Below are 19035 nucleotides of genomic sequence, written 5' to 3' on the forward strand. Positions count from 1 at the left end.
AATAGTTAATTTAAATAATATAATATTCGAAGAAGTTAATTAATTTTTTAATCAATCTTAATAATCTCATACATAATTTTATATATAATTATGTACATAAACATCTTTCACACACATTTTCCGTCAATGTATTGCAAATTTATTTCATTTATATTACATTATGTTACATTCATTTTATGTACACTTACTATAAAATAACAACAATATTTTTTCTTTTATTAAAAAGAATTTTCGATATAATATTAAAACAATGTTAAAACATAATTGATACAGTTTTTTATTATATTATTTATAATTAGTAGAGGTGTTTTTAAATTCGTTTGATAAACATACAATAGGAAATCGTCATTTGAAGTACCTTCAAAAAACATATATTCTTTGCCTTTTGTTCTTATGATTTACGTGTATCAAATATATATATACTAATTTCTCACCATTCCAAAACTTTGTAAAGACATAACGTAAAACTTGCAAGCAGTCAGAACAAGCGGATGGAGACATCGTCTCATCATTAGCAATAACGAATTTTGCTCGGAAATAACTGCATCATACCATGCAGAATTGTATCTATAAGACCATTTGTTTTTATTTTGAAATCATTACAACTAAACAATTTTTAATTAATAAAATAACGAAGACATTTAATATAGAAATGCAAATTAAAAAATAGATCTGAAACAATTTTCTTACAATATATATTTTATTAGAGAAATATAATTTATATGTATTATATATGTATATGTATATATATATATATATATATATATATATATTAGATCTTGTACAAGTAATTTAATAATACATTTATATTACGTAGTTTCTTATTTTTTTAATACATTTTACTATTAAATTTAATAATAATTTTTCCCTCTTTGTCTTAAATAGACAAGTTTTGTTATCAACACATTATTATCTAAGATATAGCTAAAATATTTTAAAAAATAATTAAGTATATATTATTAAGAAAATAAATTATACTTACAATTTCTGACATAGAGTTGAGCTCATATCTGTGAGTCTTTGTCCCATATAGTTATATACGAATAAATAAAACAATGTTGCAATAGAGAAACCAATAGATCTAATAGCTATTTCCATATTGCTGAGAATACTTGATAACTAAAAGATCTCGTTTTAGCATTTTTAAATAATATTGTAATAAACCAAATATTTTATCAATATATTTTGCTCAACATACCTGCGTTAATGTGATGCTTAACGCACACACACACCCTATGAGATCTACTAGCAATGGTACTGTGTAACAAGTTTCGATTACATCAATGAATCTTGTAAAAAGAATTTCTCGTGTAAAAAAATTATATATATATATATATATATATATATATATATATATATGTAATGTTATATACATATATAATATTATTTATCATATATTATTTATAAATTTGATTAACCTTATAACTTTTGTAATTATAAATTAAGAGACAAGTAATAATCATAATTTCTTCGTTTTTTATATTATTATATTATTCTAATTATTATAATTGTATTATTATATTCTATATTATTATATAAGTAAATAATAACTTATAAATATTATTTTTGGATATAATTAAAGAAAAATAATTTTAAAATATTTCTTAAAAAATATTTCTCAAATGTTTCTCGCATATGATTTATCTAATTATCTAATACGAATGCTAGTACGAATAACTAACGCTAATAACGAATCTTTTTATTTCTTAGATTATATTCCAAAATGTCATTTAAGAAATAAAAAAATCTCTGAGGAAAATTTTACTCGATAATCGACGCGGAACTAATCGGAAACATTCGAAGAGATTGTTATTGTTAAATTACTCCTAAATCTTATTTCTAAATTATAATATTACTCGTGAAAATACTACAAAAGAATATTATATATTTAATCAATATATATCTGACATATTAAATATATAATATACATTAATTAAAAATACGAACTGTATGATGTTGTAATGCATCCGTACAAGAATTGCTATCTTTTCACATTTTATTCTTGCTTTACGATTTAAATCGATTTCTGCTGTACTCCCAATGACATAAAATAAGTGTTCCGCGCGATGCCTATCAAAATAACCCTAATATTATCATATGGCCAAACTTGGATAAATTTTTGTCGCACTAACGAAAGTAAAAGGTAAATGATTAATTACTATCTATAAGAAAAGTAAAAAACAAAAGATTTTAAAATAAACTTAAAAAAAGGTAAGAAAAATGAGTAAATTTTTTAATTTTATATAGAAACTAGAGAAAGAAATATATATTCAAAACTTAATAGACAAATCATATAATTTTCTTTTGAACAATATATAAAAACTATCTGTTTCAAAATAATAATCAATTTCTTACCCTAATAATTTATACATTGCGCAAACGTGTTGCGTGAAAGCTAGAAACAGAGTAGAAGTAGCGAGAAAAATTATTGGTACAAAAGTACATCCGATGAATATGAGGAATCGAATAAAGTAAAAATATTGTTCCTCATCGATAAAGAAATTATAATCAAAAGGCTGCTTTCGCGGCCGTGATTCATTCAAGGGCGATACAACATCGAGAATTTCTGGCATGAATAGCCATGTAAAGTATGTAACCTCAACTCCGTACATTAGAACTGAAAATTTTGATAATTGTAAATGTTTTACAATCATATATACACATATAATCATACACATAAAATATAAATTTTAGTTCTGAAATTACATTAATCTTTAATTTCTTAACATGAGCATTTTACAGAAGATTCTTCAACAAAAGATATTAAAGTATAAGATTTGGTATAAGATTTAAGTGAATATATATACAATGTAAAGCATAAGTGATATTGAAGATTACATATGATTACTTTACTAACATTATTTTTTTTATTATAACCGATTATTAGTCTTGAATGAAAGTTTTTAATGAATTTATAATTTAATGTAAAGTATAAAAAGAATGGTCAGTTACAGTCTCATATAGAAACATAGTCTTGAATTTACAAGTAGAAACTTATTTTGATAATAAAATAATTTAATATTTTTCTTACGCGCGTAATAGAACGTAACTAATTTCGTGATGTTAGCATATTGGTGCATAATCCTGATCTCATAATTTGTTTTTTGCAAAGCCCAGTCTTGCCACATATGGTCAAATAATTGTTTATACTAAAAGATAAATAAAGCGCAATAAATGAATATTAATGATAAAATAATAATAAGGAATTTTTTATTTTATTCATAAATATTGTATTTCATTTATAAATATTGTTCACAGTATTCGATGATAAAAAGATAACGATATAATGATGACATAATCAGAATCAAACTAATTATTTGTTTTAATAAAATATGTCCATAAATACATGCATGTACATTCGGCAATAAGACTGTATTAATATATAATATATATATGGAAAAAAATATATATATATATGTAAATTCATGTGTTAAGATATTCCTATCCTTATGTATATGTATATATATATATATATATATATATATATATATGTATGTATACACACACACATATATATATATATATATATATATATATATATATATACACACACATGTAAAATTTATAAAAATTATATTTTAGGAAAATTTAATTAACTAAGTTTTACGTATATTAACAATAACATGCAAACTGTATGTTTTATTGATTTAAAATATTGGAGATTTAAAACATTAAGAATATTAAGATAGTAATGATCAAACTTTAATTACTTACTTTATCTATGTGTCTCATATGTGCAAACAAGTGGTATAATATTCCTATTGTAACTGCAAGTACTTCTACCACAATCACCATAAACTCTCTAGTGATATTAATCGTGAAAATGCTATTTAGCTGAAAACATTAATTTTTAATAACGAAGATATTTGAAAGAGCGAAGAGATAAATATAATTGTTTTTTAAGAGAAATCAAAACATATTTGACAAAATATATTTGACTAAATTTCTCATAATAAACTTTATTTTAAAGAATAACAAAATGAAAGACTTTACTATAAAAAATTCAATAGGAAGTGTGTCAATAATTAGATCAGAGCATCAAACTTATTTTAATGGAGTAATACTTAGTATAATAATCAGATAATAATTAGTTATAGTTTTAATTTTGTTGCGTACTATTTAAAATCCTTTTATTAGAAATTCATTAATTTATAATATTTAATAAAAAAGAATAGCTGCGATTATACCTGAACAAATACCATACATAATATAATAACAATACTAATGCCTCTATTTAAACGAGCGCTCCATACGCTCTGATAAGGCCATAATCCAGTGGCCAGTAAGAAAAATCGGTTCCATTTGTAGTAACGCTTTTCAGGATGTTCCATCTACTTTTAAAAAGACCATTGAATGAGAATTTATATTCAATCATTGCTTTGTTATAATTGTTTCACTGCTTTTTTAAAGGTTATATTTCGATACAATCTTTATATATATATATTCTTTTCAACTTATATATATTTTTTATATATTTCTGCTTTTTTCCATTTTCATGATGATCGAAAGAATATCAGATTATATTTGAAAAATACGAACATTTTTAGCAAATATCAAGAATACCGATCAATACATATAAATTATATCACATAGATCATGTACATATAAAAAGTTAATATATTAATATACAAAATATAAATTAATATATTAACATATAAAGTTTATAAAATTTATTTTAAAGGAAAATTCCTTATAATTGTTTAAAAGTACTTATATATATTTGAGAGATACATTATAGTAAGTTAAAAATATTAAAAACAGAAATAATGATCGAACTTACTTTATCCATTATAAATATTTGACAGTTGCCTATATATGGTATGTAATGTAGACACAAATATTTGTCTCACAAGCACTATAAACTTCATATTATGTATAAAAAAGTGAATAGCTGAAAACATATTATTAATTTTTTATAAGAGCAAAGATAGGTATAATTAATTGTCGAAATTTATAGAATATTTATATTTATATATTTTTTTAAATTTCTCTTATGATCTAATCATTTCAATGAAGCAGTCATATTTAATCATAAAGTTTCAATTCTATATTATTATTTATAAATCTTTCTTTAGTTTATAATAATTATATAGTTTCAAAAAAAGTATAAATCCGTCAAAATCCGCTACCTGAATACTAATGACAGCATGATGACAGTGATAATGCAATTCTTATGAAATAATAATAAAATATATTTTTATAAGAACAATAGCCGAGAAATCAGTTCAACTTATAATAATGTTCGGACTGTTCCATTTATTTTGAAGAATCTAGAAGAACTGATTGTTGAGGACGAGCTCATCATCGATCGTTATTTTATTACTATAGTCGTTTCATTCCTTTTTTAGGGTAACACTCGATTGTTCCCATCTTTTACGTTTTTTCTCCATTTTTATGACTTGTTTTCTCTATTCTTGTACTACATTTATGAAAAATGCACGCATTTGACATGATAGCGAGAGGCGTCTAGAGTATCGATCAGAAGTATATGTGCAATATTCGACTAATAAACATGAGAAGAAAAACATCAGTACTCTGCGAAAGAAAATTGCCTTCATACATTTAGTTTTTTGCACGTGTGATTGCCTCGCTATGGCAGTATCGCGAATATTCTTCGACTATTACAATATGAGAAGAGCGACCAGCAAAAGAAAGAATATCCGGAATAGAAGAAAATATTAAAGCAGTAATTTAACACAATATACGACAATAAAAATCACCAGATAAACTTCTTTTATGATAGAAAATAATTCAATAATAATTATTATTAGTTATAATAATAGATTCTTTAATATACTTTTAGAGTACCTTTCTTAAGAATAATTCAAAATAGAAATATGCGAATAAGTGCTTTTTTGAATAAATAAATAAATAGATAAATTGATATTTACCTATGACTAGATTATAAAAAATTGACATGTCGGTGGAATTTTTGTGTCAAATTAACTTATGATTTTGATTTAATGAATTTCCCATTGAGATAAGAGGGAAAGAAAATAAGTATCTCTTTTTCGTGAAGACATTCTATAGTTCCAAGACAATAGAAAAATCGAACGAAAACGTGAGGTATTTTAATATTCCATGAGTAATTTCTGTGAATATGGAGATCTCTGTAAAACAGGTATATCAGTTTCATGTACTTCTTTTTAGTTAATACGTAAGATATACAATTTCACGCAGTTGTATCTGTAAATTCAGTATATCCGAATTCTCAATTTTACAAATAGAGTCAGCAAATGAACACATTCACAATATTTTGCACGACACTTCTTAATTTCGTGATCGCGAAATAATATGCCACGCGAAAATATATCGATTCGACGAGGTAATTTCGAGGGAGGATTATAAAATCGAAGCAGAAGAATGTGAAATTGATGTATAGGATCAACTCAAATCGTATTTGTCCTGACTTTTATCTCCGGACATATACAGGTATGTCTTCCTAAATATAGTAAAAAAGAAGGCCGCAGTGTTCAGTTATCTACATATGCAGATATGATGTGATAATGTGGATGAGACATATGGATGAGGTGGAACTGAATGAAGACTATTTCATCTTGCCCTTATCGGCAATTGATCGAATTTTAATCGATTTAAATCGAGTTGTTCATCAGAGCAAAATAGAAACTCAAGAATTGTTACTCAAAAAAAAAGACGATTATTCGCAACATATTGAAAATCGACGGAAAAAAGTATCAAATGCGTAAATGAATGAAAATCAATGCATGAAACGCATTTATTATTATACATATAAGTTATTTGCGATTGACAATGTTTTTTATAATATTATCATGAGTCATTTACTTAATATTGCCTTCAAAATAAACCTTCCAGATATTCTCTTATCAAGGTATGAATCTATTGGGTTTTATTATAAAATTTTGTAATATAAAATATATAATTTTGTAATTTATTTTTTTTTGTAAATGAAGGATTATATCTCTATATCGCATTTTAACATTAGTGAATAAATATAAAAGTGAAATTAAAGATATAAATATTCTGCGGATTATAACATTTGAGAAGATAATTAAATTTACTTATTGTTTACATGATAAATTTCGATGAAATGCATCTAAATAATATCTTAAAAAATATCATATATCGTGAAAAAAATAAATGCTAAACAAAAAATAAAATTCATTGATTCATTTTATCACCACGACATATTAAAAAATATATAAAATAAAATCCTCTTTCTTTGTTATATTATATTATATGCAAAATATTGTTTCTTGAATTTTAAATCAATAATTATTAAAACTTAAGCAATTGATGTATTTCTGCTTTTCATTACTTTTATCTGTTATTTAATTATTTTAATTGACTTTTTATTTTGACTAATTATTTTTATATTGACTATATTTTTTATATTGACTAATTATTTTAATTGACACCTTACGTTTTATATATGCAATCTTAATCCGAATTTCAAATTCTACAGATATTAGATCGACAATAAACTTAATACATTGGATAAAATATATTTTAACAGAATATATTTTATTCTTATAGAAAAATTACACAATTATTATAGAAATAATTATTGTATAATTCTATGATTATAATAAAACATTTATTATATATTATAATGTTTATTATATATTATATATTATATTTTATTATATATTATATTTTATAATGTTTAACTTTACCATGCTTCTATTCTACTTAAAATAATATATGTATATACATCGCGAAGAATATAAAAACCTATATAATTGCAAAAATTATAACGATTAAATTATCGAAATTTAATCGTTATAACTATCATAACGAATTATTCTCGATTTATTACAATTGCATTTCAAACAGAAAATCGACAACATAAGAAACATTTTTCATTACTGTCTTCTCGTTTAACTCATATTGGTCGAATAATAAAATAAAATAAAAAGACGATAATCTTAACAATAATTTTTAAATAAAAAAAGTGATAGAATTAATTAATTACTATATAATAATTAATTTGATATCATCTCGAACCATTTAATATTTTGTAATATAAACTTAGACAAAATATTTTATGTATTTTTTGCATTTCAAATTAAATTTGACAATTGATATTAAATATAATATTTAATATTCATTAAAAAATATAATATTTATCTTAATTTCATCAAGAAATCTATTTATGTAAATTATTTTAATATTATTTTATACCAAATATTTTCATATCCCGAAAAGATATTTCTGTTTTTAAATTTGAGATTTTTTTAATTGTTTATTAAATAATACATGAGAGAAAAGTAGATTTAACGCACGTGTATTTTTATATAGCCATAAAATAATAATGATACGGAATATTAAAACGTGTTGAAAAATATATTGTAAGGAATTTAAAATATTAGAGAATAATGATAATCAAATTTAGTTTAATATATGTCTGATATGTGAATATGGTTTAAGATATCTAATCAAAATGCAATCGTCGATATCACAAAATTGTCGATATTACAAACTCCGTATTATCAGATATAAAAATGCTCGACAGCTAGAAAAAGATTATTAATCAGTGATAAAAAAACAAAGAATAGAAAGTATAATCATATGTTCGATTATATTTTTTGTATAATCTAATATGACAATTTGTATAAAATGATGAATATTCATTTACTAGTTTTAATTTCTTTATATATGTATATAGTTCGATAATATTTAATATTAATATAACTGAGAAAAATCTAAATCTTCTAAAATTGTAGAATTGTATCAGCAGAATTTAGTTGAACAAATATAGAAGATAATAATAGTCTTCATCAATTCAATAAGTCATTCATTTTTATAAGATAATCCATAATCCGTTAACTTATAAAATCTGTTCAACTCGTAATAGGGCTGTTCGGAATGTTTCGTTTATTTCAAAGAATCTAAGAAAATTTATCAATAAAATCAAAATTTTGTTATATCTTTGTATTTCTTTTTTCTTACACTTGATATTTCTCATATTTTTTTTTCTTATATTTTCGCGATATTATCAAAAAATTATGTCTGAGAAAAATATGTTTAATATTAAAATGAGAGTTCGTTGATATCGAAGGAATCGAGCAAAGCAGAAAGTACGATAATGTTCAGTTAATAATATAGGATAAAAAGCATTAGAATATTTTTTGAACGATAATTGTTGTAATCAAATATTTTAACATATATTTATACTCAAAATTATTTTTTCTTGTTTTTTATTTATTTTGCTGTGATTATTTTTCTATTATTACAAAAAAAGATAAAACGCGCGTTGAAGCAAAAGTCTGATATATGAAAATAAAATATTCAATAAAAGATATATTAAAATAAAATACTCAAGACATACATTTCACACAATATAAAACCATCGACTAGATAAATTCTATCTACAAAAAAATATTTCGGAAATATTCTTAATTCTCATAACAGAAATTCTTTAATTCTTATAAAGTGTTTTCCTTAAAAAATCTCGGATGGAGAGAAAAAAGGGACAAACTATTTTTATAGAGAAATAGAGAAATAGAGAAATTATAAAGAAATTTCTTGCGAAAGATAAATCAACTTCATTCTTGTTATCGAAAGAATCTTATAAGAATTAAGAATCGTCCATAAATATCGGAGGATATCTATATATTTTTAAAATAAAATATATGAGCAATTCACGCGTAAAGACGTGAATGAAGATAATGAAATATTTTTAATATTTATTTAACAGTTCCTCGATGCTTCGGCACAGAGTAGCAAACGATGGCCTTTTATGACTTTCTAAATTCCAACATGGATACATCAGATGTCTATACACTTCTTGTGGACACTTAGGCGGACAAGGAAGGCGAATGCCCCTTTGTAACGGAGCCACTAGTGTTATGAAAATAGTTTTGTCAGTATCATCTCTTTTTTCCATAGTATTCTTATCCAGATCAGTCTGTGGCAAATTCGGATCCTTGCCAAGACTAAAGATCTCATACATTGTTACACCGAAGGACCATACATCCGAGCGTGATGAAAATTTACCATCTATTAAGCTCTCTGGTGCATACCTAAAAAATCATCCATTCTATACAATTGGGCAGATATAGAGATACAAAAATTGCTACTTGAAAGAATAACTCCGCCTTACAATCAATAAAAGTTTTATCAGCGACAAAAAAATATTATGTTTGAAAAATTATTTCGTTATTTAAGTGAAAAGCAAGTAAATAATGTAATAGAGATTAATATATTTTCTTTTTTACTATATTAGTACCATTTCATTGGAAGATCGCGTGGGGTTTGCATGTAATAATAATCGTTCGTGCCCTTCTTTTGTGCAAGACCAAAGTCACTGATTTTTACTCGAGTTTCGCTTGCCACCAAGATATTTCTTGCTGCTAGGTCTCTGTGAACAATATTCTTGGAACCAAGATAGTCCATTCCAGTGGCAATATCCAGCGAGAAAGATAGCAATCTCTTAGATGTCAGAGTCGATTTATGTGTATTTAAATACTGCTGTAACGAGCCGTGCTTGACAAATTCCATAATCAGGCATTTTTCTGGATCTAATATACTGCCCAGAATTTCTACAATGTTCGGATGCTTGAGAGTCTGTAAAATTAAATAGGAAATTTAATTATTTTTCATAATTGATTTATATTATATATATATATATATATATATATATATATGTGTGTGTGTGTGTGTGTGTGTGTGTGTGTGTGTGTGTGTGTGTGTGTGTGTGTGTGTATACACATACATACATATAGCATATATTTTTTTAAATTAATATTCTTTTTAAATTGATATGGTTATTGATAAGAAATATATATGCAGTTTTACTATTTTAGTATTATAACGATAGTGTATGAAAAATTGTGAAAATTTCTAAGATAGATTTGCATAATGTAATTCTTGAAGGATGAAAACATTTGATTTTTAAGACGCTTGATTCACCTTCATGATCTCAATTTCTCTTTCAAAATCGTTCTGATTCGTTCTTTCAAAATCATTCGTTTGTGTCTTTAACATTTTGATAGCTATCTCCTGTACTTCATTGTTCCTCGCATTGGTCCTAATACCCTTGAATACTTCACCATAAAAACCTTGACCTATGCGTTCCCGCTTAAATACATGCCACTCTCCGTTTTCCTCCATCTCACCGAGAAAGTTTTTATCTATGTCATCAATGATATCGCGATTTATATGAGAACTGCCACTACCGTCCGAAATCCGAACACAATTGGTCATCATGGTTTTACATATATGGTGAAAATAAAGTGAGATATCTTCCATATCTTGACATGTCTTGGTATTGGTGGAATTTTGATCATCGTATACCTGTCTTTTGGAAGCTTTAAAAATAATTTAATTTTTTATTTTTATATAACCAACATTAGATTTTAAAATTAGTTACATATATTATAAAATTCAATATTTATATACGAGTTGCAATGACTCACAAATTTTCTATCCTTTAAAAACATGATAATCTAATAATTAGGTTGAGATATGGAGATGTAATTTCATGGTATAAATATTAGATGCACAAAATAATATCGCTTACTTTTATCATTGTAAATTATTTAAATCTAATAACTTACTATCGTTATGATCATCCCAAATTAAATTGATACGATCAGTGGCTAAATTATTCGTATGCGATTCATTATTTAATCTTCTTTCTTCTAAATCATCGTTGCTATCGTTATTTTTATCACCATTGGCAATTGTAGAGATTATAGACGAGATTGTGGATGGAAATGTCAAATGAGTGTAAGTATGAGGACGGACTTTGTATTCTCGGAACAAAATATCATTTGTATCTCGCATAATGGCGTGAGGTTGTTTCCTTGTATTTTTTTCACTCCAACATTCCAACATCAATTTATAGATTTTACTCGGACAGTCAGCAGGTTGCGGTAAATGTTTTCCATATTGATAAAACTGTAAGAAAATGCAGTTTACTTAGATATTTATGTTGCAATATTTATTTATGAAAAACTAATATAGAAGTAATTTTATAAATATTATTTCTGTTAGTACAAAGTAATATTATAATAATTATATTTTTATTTATAATAAATATACCTTTTTAACAGTATCAGCATTAGGATATATAGGTATAGAACTCCCTCTGGAGAATATCTCCCACATGGTTGTAGCTAGTGCCCACATATCTGCTTGAAAACTTGTTTTTGCAAATGTTAGATTTGCGTAACATTCTGGTGGTATCCAAGGTATACTACATAAAATAAAAGAAAAAATAAAAACAATTATAATAAACGTTAAGCGATTTAATGAGTGATAAATGTAATTAAACAAGACTTATTTTTGTCAACTTACTCATTCTCAGTGTAAGTAAAAAGACCAGGATCTCCCAATTTAACAATAAAACTGACCTTTTTAATATGGATATGTACGAAAACTCCCGCGCACCTTATCTTCCCATGAACTACACGATTCTCTTCCTATATCATAATTTTCAAATTTAAAATTAAAATAACACACTTAAAATATTAAATAACACATACAAACACACAAATTATTCTCCTACCAAGTGCCATAAAGCTGTTGACAGACAGGCAGCGGCTTCGACCATATCGGCTGTTTCTATAATTTCAGAGTTATTGCGCAAATACTCGTCTAATGGACCTAATTTCCCAAATTCGCATAACATTCCAATTGATGGGGCAACAATTATGCCATATAATCTAAAAAAACAAAACAAGAATGTTATATTTATTTCTTTAATATATAATTTTCTTTTTTTATTTACCTAATCAGAGAATCCGACTTTAATTTGCCCCACTTATCAACTAGTTCTAGAAATTCTTCAGTATAACTATTATTCTTGAGTATCCTCAATGCAATTTTGTGTTCTTTGCCTTTAGCGAATTGCCATGTCGCTAGATATACACTCGTCGCTGACGTGGTGGGAGTAAAATTCTTGTTGCGTTTGCAGAACATTCTATTTATCTGTAATTGATTCCGTGACACGCATCGCGGTCCACCTTCCAATAGAGGAGCAATTATCTCTTCGGCTGCCACTAATTCACTCGTAATGTTTTCCGAAGCGCAAATTAATAATGGTGATATATCTAAATAAAATAAAATAAAAAACATTTTTAATATACAGAAACAATTAAAATTTCGATTTTCTCCCTGTATGTTCAATTAATGTTTAATTTATATTGTATGTACCATATTCTGAAGGTGGTGAACAATATTCAAGATACAATGAATTGGCGGGATCTTGGAATGAAGAAATTAAATGCCCCAATGAACGGTAGCTCTGTGAACATGAATCTGATAATAAAAATTCATTCGAACCAATCTGTTCCACTTTTTGTGATTGTATTTTCCCAGCTTTATTACAAAAATCAATGTAGTAAACACCATACTCGGTTTCGCTCTCCCGTAATAAATAAGTTCCTGGTTTATTGGCATGTTTTTCTTTGAGTTTTGCACATGAGAATTCTTTTCTAAAATAGTTTTGAGAAGATCCTTTGTAATATTACACATCATATACTAAAATATAGCTATTAACAGTTTTATGTCATTTTGTGGAATGTTATCTTACCCAACTGGTCCATGGCACCTTAACTTATGTAATCTGTCTAGGGTAGGTGTGGTAACATCATTACAGAGATTGAAAGTCCACTTAATGGACAAACGGTAATATCCATCCAACAGGGATATAAAAGACATTAACATTTCATTTGTATGTTCCATGAATTCTAAACACGATGGTACGCCGTTCTTTCTCGAAATTTGCACAATGTTATTCTGTCTAAAAGATGAAAGTTTGACAATAAAAATTGTTTCTGATATATTTGACTTATATAGACTTATATAATTATAAAAAATATAAAATTATTTTAATAGATAACACTGATCTTCATTCTAAGATTCTACATTAAGAAACTAAATCATTGAAAATCTTTTATTATACGTAATAATCTTATTGAAATAAATTCAATCTACTCATCAATTATATGCATACATTATATATCAATTACAAAATTATATATCAATTATATACATACATTATAGAAATAAGACAAAGATCTTCTATAGTGCAAAGTGTTTTCCAATCATTAATAGTTTCATAATATTTTATTTCCTCTCTGTTAATCCTAACTAAAACTTCAACTGGTGGATTAGAATCTTCTTTTGAATTAGAATCTTTATTATTAGAAACACCTTGCTTCATTATTGCTTTATATTCTTCATATAAATAGTTTGGTGCCATACGTTCGAATTGCTGCAAATATTGTTCTTTTACATATGAAGCATCCAGATGCTCTTTAGATATGCCTGCCAGTGCATTATAAATAGGTTTCTTAACAAAAAAGGCATGCCTTTTAATGCATTCTTTGGGAATATATTTCTTGTATTCTGATTCTACAGTTTCCCGTGGTAGGTTTTTTTCAAGCATTACTCTACAACAATTAAAAAACATCACTATATATCACTCAACAATCATATGAAACAAAATCTCTTTTCTAATAAGTTTGCAAAAAATTATTTGTAAGTTGAATATAAAAGTTAATTGTATTCTTTTTGTTTAAATGACTTAAATTATTACTTGTACATATCACTAAATTATTACCTGTACATATCACTAACTCCTAAGCCAATTAATTCCTCTTTATGCTTCTCATAGACAATATCAGGTACTCTATTATTCATTATATCTGCACGAACTTGCTGGAAATAATAATCATAAGCTTGTTCATCTATCTGTTTTAGTTTCTGTATGCTCCGTGGCTTGAATCTCATGCGAAAGTCGAATTTGTTCTTGTCCCTGCCTTTGAGCTTGTGTCCGTATGGCAACCATAGTTTTGAAGAATAATTTCGCAATGCGAACAGATGTCTCGCCACTGGACTTATTTTGAGGAGTTTACATATCTATAAAAATTAAATAATTTTTGCATTTATCAAGAAATAAAAACTTTATATTTTGTGAAAAGAAAGTGTAACAAAAAATTAATTTATCTAGGTATTAATAAATATGTATAATAAAATATAGATTATATATTAAATATCAAAAAAATTATATATGTTATATATAAATTATATGTATAATAAATATTAAGAGTTCGTAAATTATATATAAACAAATTAATTAAATAGCATTTTGTAAAATAATAAAAAACAAAACATACAAATCTAAAGTAATATATTTGATAAAATATGCAATCATTAAATTTATTAAAAAAGAATTAGTGTAAATTTTAATACATAAACATTCAATATATTGCATTTTTTAACAATATATCTTTAATGCATGTGATTTTTGATAAATATCTATTTTGTTTCAGGTTATATTGTTTTACAAATTTTGATTTAATGATTATAACACTTGTTATCACACATTGTTATTTATGGAACAATATTACAATATAAATAATACATAACACTAAGTTTCGGCTCGGAAACCGTTATGTCAGAAAAATTGTTTATTATAAAAGTGAAAATTTGATTTTATTTAACAGTAAAAAAAAGATCATCCATATACCTTTATGCACAAGTCTTCGATAGTTTCACCGACGAAAAATGTAATGTTCAATTTTTCATCGGTGACTGTATAAATTGTTGCCGATCGCTCATTGTCCGCCATATCAATTATGCCGATATCACCCAAAAATGCATCATCTTATTAGCTTACTACCTCCATTGTAGATGGAGTATTACTGTCTTTAGAGCGGATTCATACTTCATACCTTGACGGGAAAGCAGAGGCCAATCAGAATTCACGCTGACTAATAAGCAATATGTAAACAATACATTATAAAGTATAAGGGCAAAAATAAAAATCGATAGCCAGTTTAACAAGCTCTATCAAATGAAATATTAGCTTGTTAAATTAAATTTTTTTTCTTTTCTTTTATAATTTTCTCTTTTCTATAAGATGTATAATGAATTTGGATGACGCACTGCGCATCAATCATTTACTCATCATCGAATTTGCTGGCAGCATGTACATGTTAAATTGACATTTTATTTGTAGAAAAAAACTTTGTCAGACAGTGCTAATCGATTGCTATAAGAAGAAATTCTCGAAACTTCAAAAATCCTTAATCAAAATGTCAATTTATACATTTCTCGAAATCACGTCAAACTTGTGGAAGATAATTGATTGAAAAAAAAAGTCAACTATGAAATCGATCAGTACCATGCATGCTAAAGGTTGCGTCCGAAAAACCTACTCGTCAGTACCTTTTGATCAACCAATCAGAATAAAGAACTCTTTGTCCCTCTTATCCTAATTGGTCGATCAAATGCTACTGCGATAGAATGGTTTTGGAACGCAATCCAAGAGAGCTTTCCCTGTCTTCTCTGCAACGTCATTGCCGAGTACTCCTGTGAACTTTGAGAAAGTCGTTTGTCGCGATCTTTTATTCGTTTTTCTTTTATCAAAAGAGCGATCTCGATTGCGAATCAATAGCTGCTAATCATCTCGATATCAGGTAAGCACTCGGTGAACATCCTTAATACGCGAAAATCTGTCGCTGCTGGGCCGGCTGGAAATTTCTTTCTTCATCGAGGCACCGCCCTCCATTTTCTCGAGTCTTAATTCCTTTCGCATCGATCCATTGTTCGTTTATACATTTTTAGGTTCGTAATCGTAAGCCTTAAATTATTTCTTCATTATAAACATTACAGAGCAACGCGATTTGTAATATTAAATTTTATTTTTCATCAAATATATGTATACGAGAGATTTCATATTTCTTGTTCTTATTGCATAAACGTCATTGTATAGATAGGACAAATCTTTATAACAGTTCCTAAGTATTATAACGCAAAGTATTTGTGCAAAAATTTGCTTCCTTAAGATATACGTATAAATTTTGTAAAAGCATAACTTTTAATTACGAATCGAATGTGCTATAAAACTATCGTTTTTCTTCAAGTCATTGTGATTTGAATTGTATAATTTGTAAAAAAAATATTTCCTATACTTTTACCTTTATAATATAAGGATTGGATAAAGTAACATTCCTAATAAATTTGTGACAAATTTCTCTAAACTAATTATTTTTTCTAAATCTAACTAAACTGTATATTTTTAAATAGCTGCAATGATTTTAATATGCAATTATTAGTTTTTCATTAATAACAATACGTACAATATCATTTAAAATTTAAATTGGTTAATAAGTTCAATGAAATTAACAAATCTAAAAAAATTAACTTTTATAAATTAGATATATTTCTTTTATTCTAGATTCATCATGCAAATCTTTGTGAAAACCCTTACTGGAAAAACCATCACCCTTGAGGTAGAAGCTTCCGACACTATAGAGAATGTCAAAGCCAAGATACAAGATAAAGAAGGCATTCCTCCTGATCAGCAGCGTCTGATCTTTGCTGGAAAACAACTGGAAGATGGTAGAACTCTTTCTGACTATAATATCCAGAAAGAATCTACACTTCATCTGGTTTTGCGTCTTCGTGGAGGAATGCAGATCTTTGTGAAGACTCTTACAGGCAAAACTATTACTCTTGAAGTAGAAGCTTCAGACACCATAGAAAATGTGAAAGCCAAAATTCAGGACAAAGAAGGAATTCCCCCGGATCAGCAGCGTTTGATTTTTGCTGGAAAACAGCTTGAAGATGGTAGGACTCTTTCTGATTATAACATCCAGAAAGAATCTACACTTCACTTAGTTCTGCGTCTTCGAGGAGGAATGCAAATCTTTGTAAAAACACTCACGGGCAAAACTATCACACTCGAAGTCGAAGCTTCTGACACAATAGAAAACGTGAAAGCCAAAATCCAGGACAAAGAAGGAATTCCTCCGGATCAGCAGCGTTTGATTTTTGCTGGCAAACAACTTGAAGATGGTAGGACTCTTTCTGATTATAACATCCAGAAAGAATCTACACTTCACTTAGTTCTGCGTCTTCGAGGAGGAATGCAAATCTTTGTAAAAACACTCACGGGCAAAACTATCACACTCGAAGTCGAAGCTTCTGACACAATAGAAAACGTGAAAGCCAAAATCCAGGACAAAGAAGGAATTCCTCCGGATCAGCAGCGTTTGATTTTTGCTGGCAAACAACTTGAAGATGGTAGGACTCTTTCTGATTATAACATCCAGAAAGAATCCACTCTTCACCTGGTTCTGCGTCTTCGAGGAGGAATGCAAATTTTTGTGAAGACACTCACAGGCAAAACTATTACACTTGAAGTCGAAGCTTCTGACACAATAGAAAACGTAAAAGCCAAAATCCAGGACAAAGAAGGTATTCCTCCTGATCAACAACGTTTAATTTTTGCTGGAAAACAATTGGAAGACGGACGGACGCTTTCGGATTATAACATTCAGAAAGAATCCACACTTCATCTGGTTCTGCGTCTTCGAGGTGGAATGCAAATCTTTGTGAAAACGCTTACTGGAAAAACTATCACTCTTGAAGTAGAAGCTTCAGATACTATAGAGAATGTCAAAGCTAAGATTCAAGACAAAGAAGGCATTCCTCCTGATCAACAGCGTTTAATTTTTGCTGGAAAACAACTGGAAGATGGCAGAACTCTTTCTGATTACAATATCCAGAAAGAATCTACACTTCATCTGGTCTTGCGTCTTCGTGGAGGAATGCAGATTTTTGTGAAAACTCTTACAGGCAAAACCATTACTCTTGAAGTCGAAGCTTCAGATACCATAGAGAATGTAAAAGCAAAAATCCAAGACAAGGAAGGAATTCCTCCCGATCAGCAACGTCTCATTTTTGCTGGTAAACAGCTAGAAGATGGCAGAACTCTTTCTGACTATAATATTCAAAAGGAATCTACACTTCACTTAGTTTTGCGACTTCGTGGAGGCGAGTGTCTTTGAATTGGAAATCCAGAAAAATGTTAGTCGCAAATTGCATAGTAGTAGTATCACTAGTGTCAAAAACCTTTTTCTTTTTATTTATGCTTCTATACACTCGTATGCTTTTTATAATATTATTTTTCAAAAATTATTATTCGAGTCTAAATGCGACAAGAATGTAATCAATTGTAATCCATCTAAATAGATACATTCTCATGCAATTTAAGCAATTAAATTATATTCAGAATTAATCCATAATTTTTTGCTT

The 19035-nt window shown here is 27.0% G+C and overlaps 3 protein-coding genes and 1 long non-coding RNA gene across 4 annotated transcripts; 2 read left to right on the forward strand and 2 right to left on the reverse strand.

Annotated features, from left to right (window-relative positions):
* Positions 1-310: 310 nt before the first annotated feature.
* On the reverse strand, positions 311-4843 carry LOC109610295 (odorant receptor 22c-like). Its single transcript, XM_025411801.1, has 10 exons — positions 4781-4843; positions 4188-4331; positions 3715-3834; positions 3032-3149; positions 2356-2617; positions 1948-2070; positions 1199-1289; positions 983-1119; positions 435-567; positions 311-358 (listed from the first exon to the last, which is right to left on the reverse strand). Exons 1-10 carry the CDS (start codon positions 4787-4789, stop codon positions 311-313), a joined length of 1185 nt encoding a protein of 394 aa, XP_025267586.1. The 5' UTR covers positions 4790-4843.
* A 1073-nt stretch (positions 4844-5916) lies between these two features.
* On the forward strand, positions 5917-6733 carry LOC112639024. The gene is made up of 3 exons (XR_003123256.1): positions 5917-6121; positions 6228-6432; positions 6494-6733. It is a non-coding gene; the product is annotated as an uncharacterized LOC112639024 (long non-coding RNA).
* Positions 6734-9430: 2697 nt separating this feature from the next.
* LOC105255224 (tyrosine-protein kinase hopscotch) lies at positions 9431-15645 on the reverse strand. The gene is made up of 13 exons (XM_011264381.3): positions 15461-15645; positions 14552-14850; positions 13986-14381; positions 13520-13729; positions 13141-13421; positions 12716-13037; positions 12494-12650; positions 12283-12407; positions 12028-12181; positions 11541-11883; positions 10894-11291; positions 10211-10548; positions 9431-10004 (listed from the first exon to the last, which is right to left on the reverse strand). Exons 1-13 carry the CDS (start codon positions 15560-15562, stop codon positions 9662-9664), a joined length of 3468 nt encoding a protein of 1155 aa, XP_011262683.1. The 5' UTR covers positions 15563-15645; the 3' UTR covers positions 9431-9661.
* Positions 15646-16247: 602 nt separating this feature from the next.
* On the forward strand, positions 16248-19018 carry LOC105255223 (polyubiquitin). The gene is made up of 2 exons (XM_011264380.3): positions 16248-16412; positions 17174-19018. Exon 2 carries the CDS (start codon positions 17181-17183, stop codon positions 18786-18788), a length of 1608 nt encoding a protein of 535 aa, XP_011262682.2. The 5' UTR covers positions 16248-16412; positions 17174-17180; the 3' UTR covers positions 18789-19018.
* The last annotated feature ends 17 nt before the right edge of the window (positions 19019-19035 follow it).

This window comes from Camponotus floridanus, unplaced genomic scaffold (assembly GCF_003227725.1).
Source record: "Camponotus floridanus strain SB8 unplaced genomic scaffold, Cflo_v7.5 scaffold43, whole genome shotgun sequence".
In the NCBI taxonomy this organism is placed as follows: Eukaryota; Metazoa; Arthropoda; class Insecta; order Hymenoptera; family Formicidae; genus Camponotus; species Camponotus floridanus.